Source organism: Procambarus clarkii, chromosome 8 (genome assembly GCF_040958095.1).
Source record: "Procambarus clarkii isolate CNS0578487 chromosome 8, FALCON_Pclarkii_2.0, whole genome shotgun sequence".
NCBI lineage: Eukaryota > Metazoa > Arthropoda > Malacostraca > Decapoda > Cambaridae > Procambarus > Procambarus clarkii.
In genome coordinates this window covers 39575744-39593008 of record NC_091157.1, presented here as the reverse complement: position 1 = coordinate 39593008, position 17265 = coordinate 39575744, and the positions used below count along the sequence as shown (strand labels likewise).

The 17265-nt window shown below is 41.2% G+C and overlaps 1 protein-coding gene across 1 annotated transcript in view; it reads left to right on the top strand.

Annotated features, from left to right (window-relative positions):
* Positions 1–16345, top strand: part of LOC123759722 (alpha-1,6-mannosyl-glycoprotein 2-beta-N-acetylglucosaminyltransferase) — a 318171-nt gene extending 301826 nt beyond the window's left edge. The window contains exons 6-8 of the mRNA XM_069317574.1: positions 1742–1940; positions 6703–6917; positions 14228–16345. Of these exons, the coding sequence (XP_069173675.1) occupies positions 1742–1940; positions 6703–6917; positions 14228–14486 (673 nt within the window). The 3' untranslated portion in view covers positions 14487–16345. The remainder of the gene's footprint in view (positions 1–1741; positions 1941–6702; positions 6918–14227) is intronic.
* Positions 16346–17265: the final 920 nt, after the last annotated feature.

Here is a 17265-nt window from a genome sequence, read left to right as displayed (position 1 = left end):
ATTGTGAAATTAAACATGTTAGAAACGTCCATTTTCTTTCTTTTCCATTTAACCAGACTAAGCCGCAGCAATACGTGGCGGGTACAGCTAGTATATCAATAAATTGTAGAGTAACTCTGGATATTTTAATATTTTGTATAAAATCTATATTGTTTAATAAACCTAAAAATGAAATTCCTGATATTTAAAACTTGTGTATAGAAAATTTAAATTGAAAACTTCATCCTAAAATTCTGAGTGTCTTAACAGAAAACGAGGAGAATTATATCGGGGGAGGGGGTTGGGTAAATGTAACAGCCCCATAAGTGCAATTATGCACTGTTAATTACAATAAGAAAATGTACTTATTACATTTAGTATTAAATCGTACTGTTAATTCGGAGGATGGGTTGCCGATATTAATAATCATAATAATGATTTCCCCTGATATAGCCGTCATATATTGGTTACAATTATTACTGTGTGACCCCTTTTGACAGGTGTAATTGAAGGGGGAAGAAGAATTAGCAACAATTACCTGATACAAGACGTGACATGTGATTACACTAGCATCACCTATAAGAAATATTAGCTTGTGTTATCTTCCGCGTTCATATCTGGTTGTCCAGGTCAGAATATCCCAATACAGATAAGCTGTACTTGTGTCATTTAATTTACTAACCTATGTAGTCCTAACAACTTAGTAGTGAATGTCTGCCAATCGATCATTTCGATTGGTAGATTATATAATTAATAACTCACCCCAGCTTGTGTAGGAAACTACATGTGGGAAAAACTCATACAGTCCACTTTAGTATCTTTCAGTACACTATCGAAATAAATTAATGTAAGAAACAAAATGTAAGAAATAAATGAATTATAAATAAATTATAAATCATGAAATAAATTAATTGTAAATAAATAAATCCCATGAGTCAGTTCCCCCCCCACAAGATAGATAGATAAATGAATGAATAGATAGGTGGACAGATGTGACACAGACCCAGGCATGGCCGAATACCCCCATCGTAAAAAATATAACTGTTTACCATTCATGTGTGGGCAGTCACAGATGAGAAGAGCGTTGTAGTGTGAAATACTAAATAATATAATAGTTACCCCGTTTACTCTTAAGAAAAGGGTAAGGCTTGAAAAACACTGGAAACTGTGGTAAGATCGTCTTGTTTATGCGACTACGGGCAAATTATGAAATGCAGGAAATGTTTAATTGATTTAGGAAAAATTAACAATGATTGTGAACATTATCATAAGAAATTTGTTTGTTTTTTAATATTTATTTTCAAAATATTTAGTTTTGTAATCGTGCCAAAAAATAATCGTGGAGTTTTGAATGTGTCTCTGGCATGCTGCTTCCGTTTGAATTCCGGTGACCCTGACCAGCCTAACCTAATCCTGTACCCCAGACCATTTGTCAGTTTGGGTGAAGTGTCTAGCCTCCAACACTGGACAGACAAACACATATTAATTCTTACAGGTAGTAGAGAGTACAGTTTCATTAACAAATGTCTTCTGACTGTCTTGTAGACTAAGACCTCTGTCTGCCACCACTAAGACCTTACTTGGGAAGCATGCGAGGTAGATCCTTTGTAAAATCTCTTTATGTATGTACCTTTGCCTAAATAAAAATTATTATTATTATTATTATTATTATTATCCACCTTAACCTACTGAATACATGAAACACAACGAGTACACGAGCGTCCTTCTAGTGAACTATAATTAATCTAGAGGTCTTTAACAGGGTATTTGATGGCTTGAATGTAACCAGGAGTAACTACACGGGTCACGTGATCTTCCTGGAGGAGGACCACTACGTGTTCCCGGACCTGCTCCATGTTCTGCGCCTCCTGCGAGGACTTAGGGCCTCGGCCTGTCCCTCCTGCCAGGTCCTCGCCCTCGGCAACTACAACAAGATGGCCGCCACCGCCTACAAAAATTCCGTGAGTTTAGATCCGCCTTCTGAACTGCCGTCAGCGATGACGGTTTAAATACTTGCGGCAAATTTTTATATCGTTCTCTCGTAATTGATAGATTTATATTATACATATTTTTGCTGATGCGTTTATGGTATTAATATGTGATCGTCAGTAACATACAGTCTATCTAAACTCTTATTTACACGACCATATTAATGCTGTATCATATTATTGTAATGAATTTCTACATTACGTTTGAAGTATCTCATCTAATTCATTTAAATTTAATAATATTTTTTGAATTATAAATATTAATAATATATAAATAGTAATACATTTTTTTAAATATAAATAATATATAAGTAATATATATTATTACTTATATTTTATAAATTTACATATTTATACTATTACTTACAGTTGCTGAATAAATTTTTGTATCTGCTTTGCTGTACAGTATCAGCATTAATACTACTGAATATATGCTGTTAACATATTAATGTGTTAATAACAAATTCTGTGCCCATATCCAGCTACCTCTTAACCTTTGACTACATCAATACACTTTATTCAGTGTTTTGTCTGCTTAAACTGCATATTTATTAATATAATTAAATTTTTTTCCAGTTTGGCTCTTTAGACAGTAAGCAAAAATATTACTGAATACATTCATCCATTTCTTATATTCTAAAATTATTGGACCTTCATAAATGTTTGTTTTGTTATAGTTTAATTAAGTAATTGCATGCTACAAACAGTTTACAATAACTTCTGCCAAAACCTGTTTTTCATATCTCGTCTTTTCTATTTTGATCACATGCAAACGTATATTGGTGCTGAGCTCAGTCTACCATCTCATACCTCTAGTAACGTATATTGGTGCTGAGCTCAGTCTACCATCTCATACCTCTAGTAACGTATATTGGTGCTGAGCTCAGTCTACCATCTCATACCTCTAGTAACGTATATTGGTGCTGAGCTCAGTCTACCATCTCATACCTCTAGTAACGTATATTGGTGCTGAGCTCAGTCTACCATCTCATACCTCTAGTAACGTATATTGGTGCTGAGCTCAGTCTACCATCTCATACCTCTAGTAACGTATATTGGTGCTGAGCTCAGTCTACCATCTCATACCTCTAGTAACGTATATTGGTGCTGAGCTCAGTCTACCATCTCATACCTCTAGTAACGTATATTGGTGCTGAGCTCAGTCTACCATCTCATACCTCTAGTAACGTATATTGGTGCTGAGCTCAGTCTACCATCTCATACCTCTAGTAACGTATATTGGTGCTGAGCTCAGTCTACCATCTCATACCTCTAGTAACGTATATTGGTGCTGAGCTCAGTCTACCATCTCATACCTCTAGTAACGTATATTGGTGCTGAGCTCAGTCTACCATCTCATACCTCTAGTAACGTATATTGGTGCTGAGCTCAGTCTACCATCTCATACCTCTAGTAACGAGTGCATACATAACCATTACAACATTTACCTCATGGCGAACAACGCCAAAAAAAAAAAAAAATAATTAACTCTAGCCCCACGGTATTTAACCAGAACAAATCAATAATTCTTTTCTCTCGAAGATTATAAACTCTATTCAAGTGAATTATGAGAAGTTAACCAGAACATCAGAACATTTAAAAACCATTTTGATGGCACAAATGGACTACTAGCAACACCAGATAGAAAATTCTCATTCATTATCTTAATGAAAATTTGCAAAATAACAATCTCACTGAACTCTAAGATTTATTCAGTTACAAAGCAATACATATTGCAGAACCAATAAAAAAGGACCTGGTTCAGCAATATATTATTGAGATGACTTTGCCTTCACTAAAGTTATTTGCATATATACAGACGATCAGTGTAAATATAAATAGCACAGCTCTCAAAAAAATGTGTAAATTCATTGTATCTATTTGATCTGTTTATACATTATCTATTATTAATGTAACTGAATTCTTAAACATTCTGAAGAATTTGGTGCTAAACAAACTCAGTAAAAGTGACATCTTAGGTGGTGGCTTCAACGTTGACCTTTGTCAACAAAACAGACGCCAAGTGTACACGCTCTATCACGCCATGACGTATTGTGTGGTTATACCCACAATCACCTTCCTCTATCCTCATAAGACTGCATCAACTCTGGTCCTTATATAGATTAACACAACAGCCTAACTAACCTTATATATCACTGACACAACAACTGATCACTACATGACCTAACACAACAGACCCACTAACCTCTGACATAATGACTACATGACCTAACACAATAGACCCACTAACCTCTGACATAATCACTACATGACCTAACACAACAACACCACTAACCTCTGACATAATCACTACATGACCTAACACAACAGACCCACTAACCTCTGACATAATCACTACATGACCTAACACAACAACACCACTAACCTCTGACATAATCACTACATGACCTAACACAACAGACCCACTAACCTCTGACATAATCACTACATGACCTAACACAACAACACCACTAACCTCTGACATAATCACTACATGACCTAACACAACAACACCACTAACCTCTGACATAATCACTACATGACCTAACACAACAACACCACTAACCTCTGACATAATCACTACATGACCTAACACAACAACACCACTAACCTCATGCACTGACACAATAACTTATCACTATTTTACCTTCAAGGGAAAACAAAAATTTAAAATTACTAGCTGGAGTACCCGGTGTTGCTCGGGTGACGGGCGCCACAGCTTCACTGCTCACTAACTCCATCATTATAAGCACCCACCCCAACAACAACACCCCCCCCCCCCCTAACAACAACACCCCCTCCCCTCCAACAACTTCACCCTCCCCAACAACACAACCTCCCCACCAACAACTTCACCCTCCCCAACAACACAACCTCACCACCAACAACTTCACCCTCCCCAACAACAACACAACCTCACCACCAACAACTTCACCCTCCCCAACAACACAACCTCCCCACCAACAACTTCACCCTCCCCAACAACACAACCTCCCCACCAACAACTTCACCCTCCCCAACAATAACCACCCCTTCTTAACAACAACAACACCCGCCACCCACCAACAACTCCTCTCTTCCCAATAATAACACCACCCTCCCCAACAGCAACTCCACCCTTCCCAACAACAACTCTGCTCTCCCCAACAACAACAATAACAACACCTCTCCAGCTATTCCACCCTCCTAAACAACATCTTCCTTCTCAATAACAACACCCCACTCCCAAACAAAATAACTTCCCACCCCAAAAATAACTCCGCATTTAGTAGCCACAACAACCTCCTCCCCAATAACAACCGCCTCGTCTACAATAACAACAGCGTCCTCCACAATAACACTGGTCTTATCTCCAATAACTACAGCTTCCTCCCAAATATTAACGTGAACTTAAATTAAAACACTGTTACTGCCACTATGGGCCAGTAACCGGACTCTTGCTGTTCTAACCTCTTCTTCTATATCCAATCCCAAGTGGGTGGTAAGCTTTCAAGAACTGGCTGTCAGGAATTAGTGCAAAGAATAAAGGGGGGGGGGGATAAACAATACACAATCACACCTTCACCAATATATTAACACTTTCACCACACTATATATTATATTAAAGTAGTACTACACGTATTTTTTAAGTGTCTCTTTCACTCAGGACACAATTCATTGGCAGTGTTCATCAATCCCGGTGAATCCACTTTCCAGTTACACGTCATCCACACCTAGTGGAAACACGGCGAGTTCACCTTCAACATGGGCCAGTCCACACACCTTATCTTTGCGATATGTCAATACCCATCCTCCACTCTCCAGATACACACTGGCAGAGGGTTTGAGCAACACACTGACAGGGGTCACAAATAATCACATACAGGGGTAGCTAGCCCCTGGCAGAAGTCTCTAGCAGCTCGCTAGCAGCACTTCTTAACAGACGCACCACTGTCGTCGCATAACTCTTCCTGGCCAATCCCGGTTACGGAGGCTCATCCAACACTGCATAAACCAGCAGCTAACACACTGCTGTAACCGACGGCGGCCACTTCGTCCTCTCACAGGACCAAGTCAAGACTTCTTGGACTGCCCTCCTCGGCACAATCGCCTACTTACGTCACCACTGTGAACATAAAATGTCACTAACTAGACAGACAGTATACTGGGTGACCCTAGGATAACACCCTTCCACCGGGGAATTGACATTGTAAATTGTAGCCACAACTTAGATGGCGTTGATCTCAATATGCCACCCACAAGAGGTCATCATCATCGACCTCTTCTAACTGAGGCAGGAAACCGGAGCCCTTCACCGATACCACGCTACCACCAACAGATGGCGTTGTCTGCGTAGCACCCAATTCTGGAGTGTTGGAGTGCAGACCCATAGATGATGCTGAAATCGCCACTCCATACTCCTGCAATGGTGTCGATACCGTAACAAGCACTAATTACATGGTGCATTTTGATACTATCAGTAAAATGGACAAATATGTTAGGTGTGGTGAGTACCATGCAGGTCCACGCACCTGTGGACAGGCGGAATTAAAGGGGCTGCCATGTAACTATCACACATACACTAATTATTGTACCCAAGTGGTTTATATCCCATACATAAAGTCATCTGTGATGGCTATGTAATGTGTAAAGCCAGCAGCAGGTAGTTAGGATCGAGTTTTACTGCCATTACCCCCTGTTTCACTGGCTTAGCGCTCTCTGATGATAATTACCTTTACCTTGCCTTGCCTTACAGATAGAGAAGGGCGACTGGTGGGTAACGAAGCACAACCTGGGCTTCGCGCTGGACCGGGCTGCCTGGACGACTCTCGCTCAGTGCAAGGAGTTCTTCTGCGACTTCGATGACTACAATTGGGACTGGACCTTATACAACCTGGTGCAGACGTGCCTTCACCCCAGGATGACCATGCTCTCAGCCAGGCTCTCCCGGGTCATGCACGTCGGGAGCTGGTAACTCTGGGAGGGACTGTGGGGGTCATGGGGGGCCGTGGGGGTCATGGGGGTCACGGGGGGCCGTGGGGGTCATGGGGGTCACGGGGGGCCGTGGGGATCACGAGGGGGTTATAGGGGTCACGAGGGGACCACGAGGGGTCCATGGGGCTCACGAGGGGGCCGAGGGGCGGCCTCACCCATCCCAACAGCCACCAATGGTTACAATGACGGCATCAACCGGAAATATTTAAGGCTTCAGTTCTCTTGGCCCAACTTGTCCTCTTAATTGAGCGTCGCCTTTTGATGTATATTCTACCTAAGGGCAAAACACATTATATTAGAAAATAGAAGCTGCTCGCGAAAGTGACACACTATCCCATTCTCTGTTTTGGGTCCTCTAGTTTGTTAGGATAAGGGCACTTTAATACGACAATTTCTTGACGTTGGGAACCTTCGGAAGTCGGACTTGATAATCACCATATACTGTTGTCATGCTTCAGGAGGATATCAGCTCAACAACATTGGATCAACCAAATCTAAATGTAACAAGGATCTGGGAATGATGACAGAACGAAGGATGTCATGTATAAATGTTTATAAAATAGGCAAAAATGATACATTAATTCATATTCAGAACCGTTAATAATTAGAGAATGGTATTGTGCAGCTTGATCTTGACCTTGTTAGGCTCTGGTTTGACTATAATGTTCGGTTTTGATCACCGTTCAATAAAATTAATATAAATTCTATTAACAATGTGCAGAGTAAAATGGCAAAATAACTCCCGGAAATTACGATTCTTCCAAATGAAGAAAGTTTAAGAAAGCATAATATACTTTGTTCTTGAAATGCGAAAGTAAAAGGGGATATAATGAAATACTAAATTTGAACTAGAGTGCTGGAAATGTTGGAACTCTGACACACATGTTAACATAGTATAGTTAATCACCGAAAGCTTAAAGAGAATGGGTGATTCCATGACGTCATCACAACAACACACACATTAAGCTCCATGCGACTTATATGTGGCGCGATGCGTTCCACTCCTATCCTCGGACTTTACGGGGAAACGGGCCTTACAAGCCTAGCCACCAGACGAGACATAATGTGTGCCAACTATCTGTCACTCTGTACCACTGCTCACCAGACACACCCATACAGATAAAAAATTAACCCAACAGTTAACCCACATAACCCCTGCTTCCCAACCAATCACTCACAACCTTTCCTCACACGGGCTACAAATAACCTCAATATAGACCTCTCTCTACTCCAAAACTCGAAAACCCAACTTACTGTTCCCCCTATTCCACCCTGGCTTTATACAACTCCTAATACAGCAATACAACTCGAAGACAACATTCCAAAGTCTGCACCAAACTCAGCCATAGCCTCAGTCTTTCTCTCAACAATGAAAAATTGCTACCCAAATACCACAGCAATTTATACAGATGGATCTCGCATCATCATGAACAACGTACCCTCGGTCACTAGCGCTGTATGGATACCAGAATACCATCTCAAGCAGGGATGGCGGTTACCAAACCAACTATCTGTTTTCACAGCTGAATTATATGCCTTATATCAAGCTCTCCAAATAATCACAACATTACCAATCGGGACATATACAATCTGCAGTGACTCCAAGAGTGCGATTCAAGCAATTACGTTCTCTTCAAAAACGTGCAAGGAGTTTGTTTACCCATGTCTTCAACTTCTTCATGAACATCGATTGAACGGTTATGATACCTCTATCCAATGGGTCCCAGAGCATTGTGGTATTCTCCATAATGAACTAGTAGATCAACTAGCCAAAGCAATGCACAACACACCTCACATTGCCTGTCATCCAGTTCCCCATGTTGCACGTAAAGGAGCCTTCAAAAATACCATCACCCAAGATTTTGCGACGAAATGGAAAACGTCATGCTCACCTTTGTACTACGGGTCCATTAAAAGGAAATGGGAAACTTGGAAACATGTCAGATATAAAAGCAGAGAAATTGATATAGCGATGACCAGATTAAGGCTCGGACACACCAAACTAGCAGCACACAGTTCTAAGTACAGAACAGACATCAACGAACTCTGCATCCACTGTCAGGTGCCTGAAACAATCGAACACTATCTCCTACATTGCTTCCGACACTATAGTGCCAGAGTAAATTTCAAACAAGTACTTATCTCACTTAAAATACCCTTTACCATCGAGCATATATTAGGAGGCGGTGACCACTCGTTACAAGAAAAGTACCAAATAGTCAAAGCACTGGCTAAATATCTCCTGTCGACCAACAAATTGGGTCACATGTGACCCGCGCCACATTTATACCTGGCGCCACCAACAGCTAAACACAGAAAACAACTGCCTCGTCGCAGCACCAAGGATCAGCTGACGCCATAAACACAACACACCGCCCTACAGTACGGCAAGTCTCCCTACAACACACACCTCTGTTCTAGTCGCCGCTCCTCTGTCTACACCATAACGCAACAAGCACTTTTGAAACTCTTATCATCTTCAACATAAACGCCTCTACCAACACGTGTACTGGTGCAGTCATCGGGAGGACAAACCCTTCATGCAAACTGCACCTACTATCAAGAAGAAGAAGAAGCTCCATCATGTATTCTTTACACAACAGTCTAGTTTTTAAACTTAATGATCAAAGAATTCACTAGGACTGGATGTAACAAAATATACCATAAATCTACAGGTTATTGTTCAATAAACTCAGAATATTATAGGAACGAGAGAGACTGGCGCCTGAGGCGGGGAGTCATGCTCTCAGCTAACTTGTAAACATAGGGACACGAGACATGTACTCTCTGAGGTGGCGACACGCAACACAAACGATAGACTATATCATCCCACAGTGTAATGCACAGCAACCTCTACAACAACGGAAAGAGCAGAGTACCCAACTTTCCCCACATCTTTTAGTAACAAGTGATCACTGTTAACTATTAGATAGGTTAGTTGGTTAAGCTGCAGGTGAAGCCCCACGGCATGGTAAGCCTGATCTCTTTATTACACAATCCCCATAATATTTTATGTGACACTTGTACTTTATATGTTAATTTAGCCATTTTTATAGCCTGGCATATTCACAGGTGTGGTTCAAGGGAGGAAGTTACTGAGAAGGTTTTTACCAACTACATAACCTGTGATGCTATCATGTATAATCTGGCTGCCCCTACAGATGCCATTACATGGCCCAGCACCTGGACAACATGTAGCCAACCGAACTCAGATGTTAAAACAGCTATCACACTCACTGCCCAACAGGCCAAAACTACCTACTCAGATATGCTTACCCAGTTATAATATTATAATTATAACACTGTAGTACTAACAAATACTGTAGCTGTTAACAGACCACCATATGTGGTATTTTTTAAATATAAATTTAACTGTAAATGTTTATAGCCTATTATATCACCACCAATTGTCGGATAAGCTGTGTATATATATATATATATTTTTGAGATATATACAAGAGTTGTTACATTCTTGTACAGCCACTAGTACGCGTAGCGTTTCGGGCAAGTCCCTGGAATACGATCCCCTGTCGCGAAGAATCGTTTTTTCATCCAAGTACACATTTTACTGTTGCGTTAAACAGAGGATACAGTTAAGGAATTGCGCCCAGTAAATCCTCCCCGGCCAGGATACGAACCCATGACATAGCACTCGCGGAACGCCAGGCGAGTGTCTTACCACTACACCACGGAGACTGTAACTGTATATTTACCAACACTCCCAACTATGTGTTACAGTAAACCGGCGAGCTGAACAGACCACTAAAACTAATTAAATAACAAAATACAATATAAATAATCAATAATTAAAAGGCACATACAGCCTGCTAGGATTATCCCACTGGAAATATAAACACTAAATAGAACATGAAATAACTGATGCAAGGTGAAGACTTATAAAAGAATCAGGAAGTTTTCAAATTGAGTGTAGGTTTTTGTAACAGGTCGCCAGGTAATACAACAGAGTTGCTTAATTGTTTTAAGAGTGAACTATACAACTATATTAATGAATACGGTTAAGTCTATATAGGAACTGACTCACGAAGATCAACTTCATGACCTTCGTGAGGCAGGAACCTCATGAAGCTCACGAACCTTCTGAGTTCAATAGAAACTTATGGACTAGTATTTCTTCATGTTATCTTATATTCTAATCCTTGGCTGCACAGCATCTTGGCATTGTCGAAAGTGCAGTATTTGCAGCCCGTCCTCCTAAGGTTTCCCAACGTCAAGAAACTGTCGTACTAAAGTGCCCTTATCCTAACCTACCAGAGGACCCAAAACAGAAAACTGGACTGTATGTCAATTCATCCCATCCTTCTAATAACGTGGCATTTTGACATATACTCTACCAAAGGCCGAAAATTGTCGTACTAGAAAATGTAGTACGACATTACATTACAGCCAGGTGATAGTTTACACTACAGCCAGGTGATAGTTCACACTACAGCCAGGTGATAGTTTATATTACAGCCAGGTGATAGTTTATATTACAGCCAGGTGATAGTTTATATTACAGCCAGGTGATAGTTCACACTACAGCCAGGTGATAGTTTACATTACAGCCAGGTGATAGTTTACATTACAGCCAGGTGATAGTTCACACTACAGCCAGGTGATAGTTTACATTACAGCCAGGTGATAGTTTACATTACAGCCAGGTGATAGTTCACACTACAGCCAGGTGATAGTTTATATTACAGCCAGGTGATAGTTCACACTACAGCCAGGTGATAGTTTACATTACAGCCAGGTGATAGTTTACATTACAGCCAGGGGATAGTTTATATTACAGCCAGGTGATAGTTCACACTACAGCCAGGTGATAGTTTACACTACAGCCAGGTGATAGTTTACATTACAGCCAGGTGATAGTTTACATTACAGCCAGGTGATAGTTCACACTACAGCCAGGTGATAGTTCACACTACAGCCAGGTGATAGTTTACACTACAGCCAGGTGATAGTTTACATTACAGCCAGGTGATAGTTCACACTACAGCCAGGTGATAGTTTACATTACAGCCAGGTGATAGTTTACATTACAGCCAGGTGATAGTTCACACTACAGCCAGGTGATAGTTTACATTACAGCCAGGTGATAGTTTACATTACAGCCAGGTGATAGTTCACACTACAACCAGGTGATAGTTTACATTACAGCCAGGTGATAGTTTACACTACAGCCAGGTGATAGTTTACATTACAGCCAGGTGATAGTTTACACTACAGCCAGGTGATAGCTTACATTACAGCCAGGTGATAGTTTACATTACAACCAGGTGATAGTTCACACTACAGCCAGGTGATAGTTTACACTACAGCCAGGTGATAGTTTACACTACAGCCAGGTGATAGTTTACACTACAGCCAGGAGATAGTTTACATTACAGCCAGGTGATAGTTTACACTACAGCCAGGTGATAGTTTACATTACAGCCAGGTGATAGTTTACGCTACAGCCAGGTGATAGTTTACATTACAGCCAGGTGATAGTTTACATTACAGCCAGGTGATAGTTCACACTACAGCCAGGTGATAGTTCACACTACAGCCAGGTGATAGTTTACATTACAGCCAGGTGATAGTTCACACTACAGCCAGGTGATAGTTCACACTACAGCCAGGTGATAGTTTACACTACAGCCAGGTGATAGTTTACACTACAGCCAGGTGATAGTTTACACTACAGCCAGGTGATAGTTCACAATACAGCCAGGTGATAGTTTACACTACAGCCAGGTGATAGTTTACACTACAGCCAGGTGATAATTTACACTACAGCCAGGTGATAGTTCACAATACAGCCAGGTGATAGTTTACACTACAGCCAGGTGATAGTTTACACTACAGCCAGGTGATAGTTTACACTACAGCCAGGTGATAGTTCACACTACAGCCAGGTGATAGTTTACACTACAGCCAGGTGATAGTTTACACTACAGCCAGGTGATAGTTTACATTACAGCCAGGTGATAGTTCACAATACAGCCAGGTGATAGTTTACATATTGTATTTTAGAATGAGTAATATATAGGCAAATAAAAACTATATGTGGATGCCAGTGTGATGATATAATGTTGTCTTATTATTAATAACTAGCTGTACCCGGCCACGCGTTGCTGTGGCTCAGCAACGCGAAATTGACATTCTGTCCCATTTTCTGTTTTGGGTCCTCTGGTTGGTTAGGACAAGGGCACTTTAGTACGACAATTTCTTGACGTTGGGAAACCTTAAGAGAACTCGCGGGATAGTCAGTGTTATCCAGGAGGCGTCTATAACTACATCTTCCCACGTTAGGGGAGCCGGTGGCTGAGCGGACAGAACACTGGACGCGTGATCCTGTGGTCCCGGGTTCGATCCCGGGCGCCGGCGAGAAACGATGGCCAGAGTTTCTTTCACCCTGATGCTCCTGTTACCTAGCAGTAAAATAGGTACCTCGGTGTTAGCCAGCTGTCACGGGCTGCTTCCTGGGGGTGGAGGCCTGGTCGAGGACCGGGCCGCGGGGACACTAAAGCCCCGAAATCATCTCAAGATAACCTCAAGAAGATTCCCACAGTAGTTATATTTAGTGTTGTTAATCAAACTGAATGTTTAATTTTTAAATATACAGATCTTAACATTTGTAATTCTTGATTTGAATGTTTAATGTCTTGTTGAACTTATTTACTTATGTATTATTATCTGTATTTGACGTCAATGACCTCGTTACTGAGACACCAGATCAATTAGTTATCAAGTAATAACTTGATATCAAGTAATATTTCTTAAGAAATAAAACAAATGATAAAAGGAGTAAAGGTCCCAGTTGTACAGTTGAGTTCGTCCTCGACGCACAATCGAAAATGCCGGGGTTTAAATCCGGGGGGGGGGGGGGGAGGAACAGAATTGGATGGGCACATTTGTGATTGACCTAATGCACCTGTTCACCCAGCAGTCAGTAGGTACTCAGGAGGTAGTCAGCTTGTTGTAGGGTTGCCTCCTGGGCGGGGTCTGTAATATGACCTTGGGGGGTGGGGGGGGGACCTCGATAAAAGCTAAAACGTGTATGAATACACTCTGGCTTCCTGTCCCTCAACTCAATGAATTTTTATATTATTAATATTAGTACTCTTGTATTAATTAGATATTAATATTCTCTCCTAAAGCAGCATCAGTTACCATAGATAATCTGGATAGCCGCAGACTGACGACTAGCCGATAATATTTGTATCTGCAGAGTCGAGCTATTAGCTCTTGGACCCCGCATTTCTAACCAATTTTTTTTTACTTTTTTTTGTCCTCAGCGGAACGCATGTCAAGAAACGGACCTGTGATGTACACAGGGAAGTCCGTAACGCCGAGACGCGCCTCAGAGTGGCCAAGGAGTTCCTCTTCCCGCCAGTGCTGGTGCTGCAGGATGGCTTCCGCTCCTCTGGCAAGCCCAAGCGAGGCAACGGTGGGTGGGGAGACCTGAGGGACCGTCAACTGTGTCGAGCCATCGGCAACTACACAGCCTCCGACCATACCCTTGCCAGCCTCCTCTACCCTCCCCTGCCACACTAACTCACTCCTCCAACGCTAATACATAAACAGTGACTGAAACATTACTGATTTATTTATGATAACTAGGATTGAAATAGTTTTGAAGTGAGGCAGTTGCCATAGCAGCGTTAGAACTCCGACTGTATCAAATCTTTGTTGTATCCGGTTGTGACTAAGCCAATATAACTTGGTAAATAGTTAGCATTGCTATTTTATGTACAAATGTGTGCACATTAGCACCCTGAAGAAACACTTACATTTAACAAGTGAAACTGAAACTTGCTATATTCACAGATTTTGTAGTTGATATAAATCAGAAACAAATCATCTGTTGATGATACAATTAAACATAGTTTTGCGTTAATAAGTCTCTCAGTTCCTGAGAAAGAACTTCTATAGCATTACAATACAACAACAACACGAAGTGAGAACATTCCATAAAGCCATAAATGTGTTATTTTAATATAATGTTTCTCTAGTCATGTGATTACAAAGGAAAACTTAATAGAACAAGACAGAAAGGATTTTGATCCTATAACCAAACTGTACCAAAGAACTGTGATTTTTCCCAGGTTTATAACCCAGAATAACATAACTGTGATTTTTGTCTAAGCAAAATCAAATCGAAATCACTTTGACATTTTATGAAGCCTCCATTACAGCAAAAAGTAAATATGATTTTTCTCAATTAAAATAGCTTTCAAAAACGAGGAAATATTTAATAAGAATTACAACTTTTTCATGAAAAATCAATGTAGGTCATTCCTAACAGCGCCATTGCCTGTTCCGGCAGCCATCTTAAGAACCAAAGTGATTTCGACTTTGTTTGCATAGCAGTTCAACTCGTCCTCCTAATAGACCGTCGTATTTTGACGTTTACTCAACCTAAGGCCAAAATCGTTGTACTAGAAAATGGTATCTGCTCACAAAATTAACATACTGTCCCGTTTTCTGTTCTGGGTCCTCTGATAGGTTAGGATAAGGACACTTTAGTACGCGTTTCTTGACGTTGGGGACCGTTAGGAGGATGGGCTGAACAAACAACGGTTGGCAACACGTCGGCCACATTATGCCATAACCTCGGTGTTGTTAACTTACAACCCGTCAGAGTTCATAACAGATCCCTATCCAACCGGTCCTCAGACCAAGTCCATTTCATCCAGAGGTCGACCCCAAAGATGCATTTATAAATTTTAACATGCTGTTTATTCAAAACAGCCGAACAGTTTATTCGAATTTTCTCAAATATAAATGAATATTATTGTATATTTGCATATTGTGCATAGGCATAGGTTAGGCTAGGTGTTTAGGTTCTGTTGGCGATTATTTGTATTTGTAGTACGCGGGTGAAACATTTACAGCACTGTGGATCGAAGAAAAGTCGTCAGCGAAGCACTTGTTCCGGAAGTGTTCAGACGTCATCAGTTGTGAGTCGTGTGTAAAACGTTTTTATAAAACTTTATAAACAGGGGGTTTGGCTTGTGGATGGAATGGATTTTGGGTCTTTGTTTTGAGGACGGGCTACCATATCAGTATTGTCAAGGAGTCAATCAGTAGTGGGCCGAGGCCAAGGTCGGTGGAGGACGTGTGATGATCCAGACGCGCTACTGTGACGCCCAGCAGGTCAACAATACCGAGGATTGACGGCACACTACACGGTCACGCTCACTCTAGTGCCTTCAGAAAGTGATAGAGAAATGTGCCAACACCAGAGTGCCAGGTGTAGGTGATGCAAACTACATAAGCTAATGTAAGCCAGGTGATAGTTTACATTACAGCCAGGTGATAGTTTACACTACAGCCAGGTGATAGTTTACATTACAGCCAGGTGATAGTTTACACTACAGCCAGGTGATAGTTTACACTACAGCCAGGTGATAGTTTACATTACAGCCAGGTGATAGTTTACACTACAGCCAGGTGATAGTTTACACTACAGCCAGGTGATAGTTTACATTACAGCCAGGTGATAGTTTACACTACAGCCAGGTGATAGTTTACACTACAGCTAGGTGATAGTTTACACTACAGCCAGGTGATAGTTTACACTACAGCCAGGTGATAGTTTACACTACAGCCAGGTGATAGTTTACATTACAGCCAGGTGATAGTTTACACTACAGCTAGGTGATAGTTTACACTACAGCCAGGTGATAGTTTACATTACAGCTAGGTGATAGTTTACATTACAGCCAGGTGATAGTTTACATTACGGCCAGGTGATAGTTTACACTACAGCCAGGTGATAGTTTACATTACGGCCAGGTGATAGTTTACACTACAGCCAGGTGATAGTTTACACTACAGCCAGGTGATAGTTTACACTACAGCCAGGTGATAGTTTACATTACAGCCAGGTGATAGTTTACATTACAGCCAGGTGATAGTTTACATTACAGCTAGGTGATAGTTTACATTACAGCCAGGTGATAGTTTACATTACAGCCAGGTGATAGTTTACATTACGGCCAGGTGATAGTTTACACTACAACCAGGTGATAGTTTACATTACAGCCAGATGATAGTTTACACTACAGCTATGTGATAGTTTACATATTGTATTTTTGAGTGATTAAGATATAGGCAAATAAAAACTATATGTGGATGCCAGTGTGATGATATAATGTTGTCTTATTATTAATAACTAGCTGTACCCGGCCACGCTTTGCTGTGGCTACACAGTAACCCTCCCCTGTCCCCACATTCCCTCCTCTCCTGTCCCCTCGTCCTCCCAACCATTCCTCACTCCTCTGTCCCCTCGTCCGCCCCACCATACCCCCTCTTCCCTGTCCTTTCATCC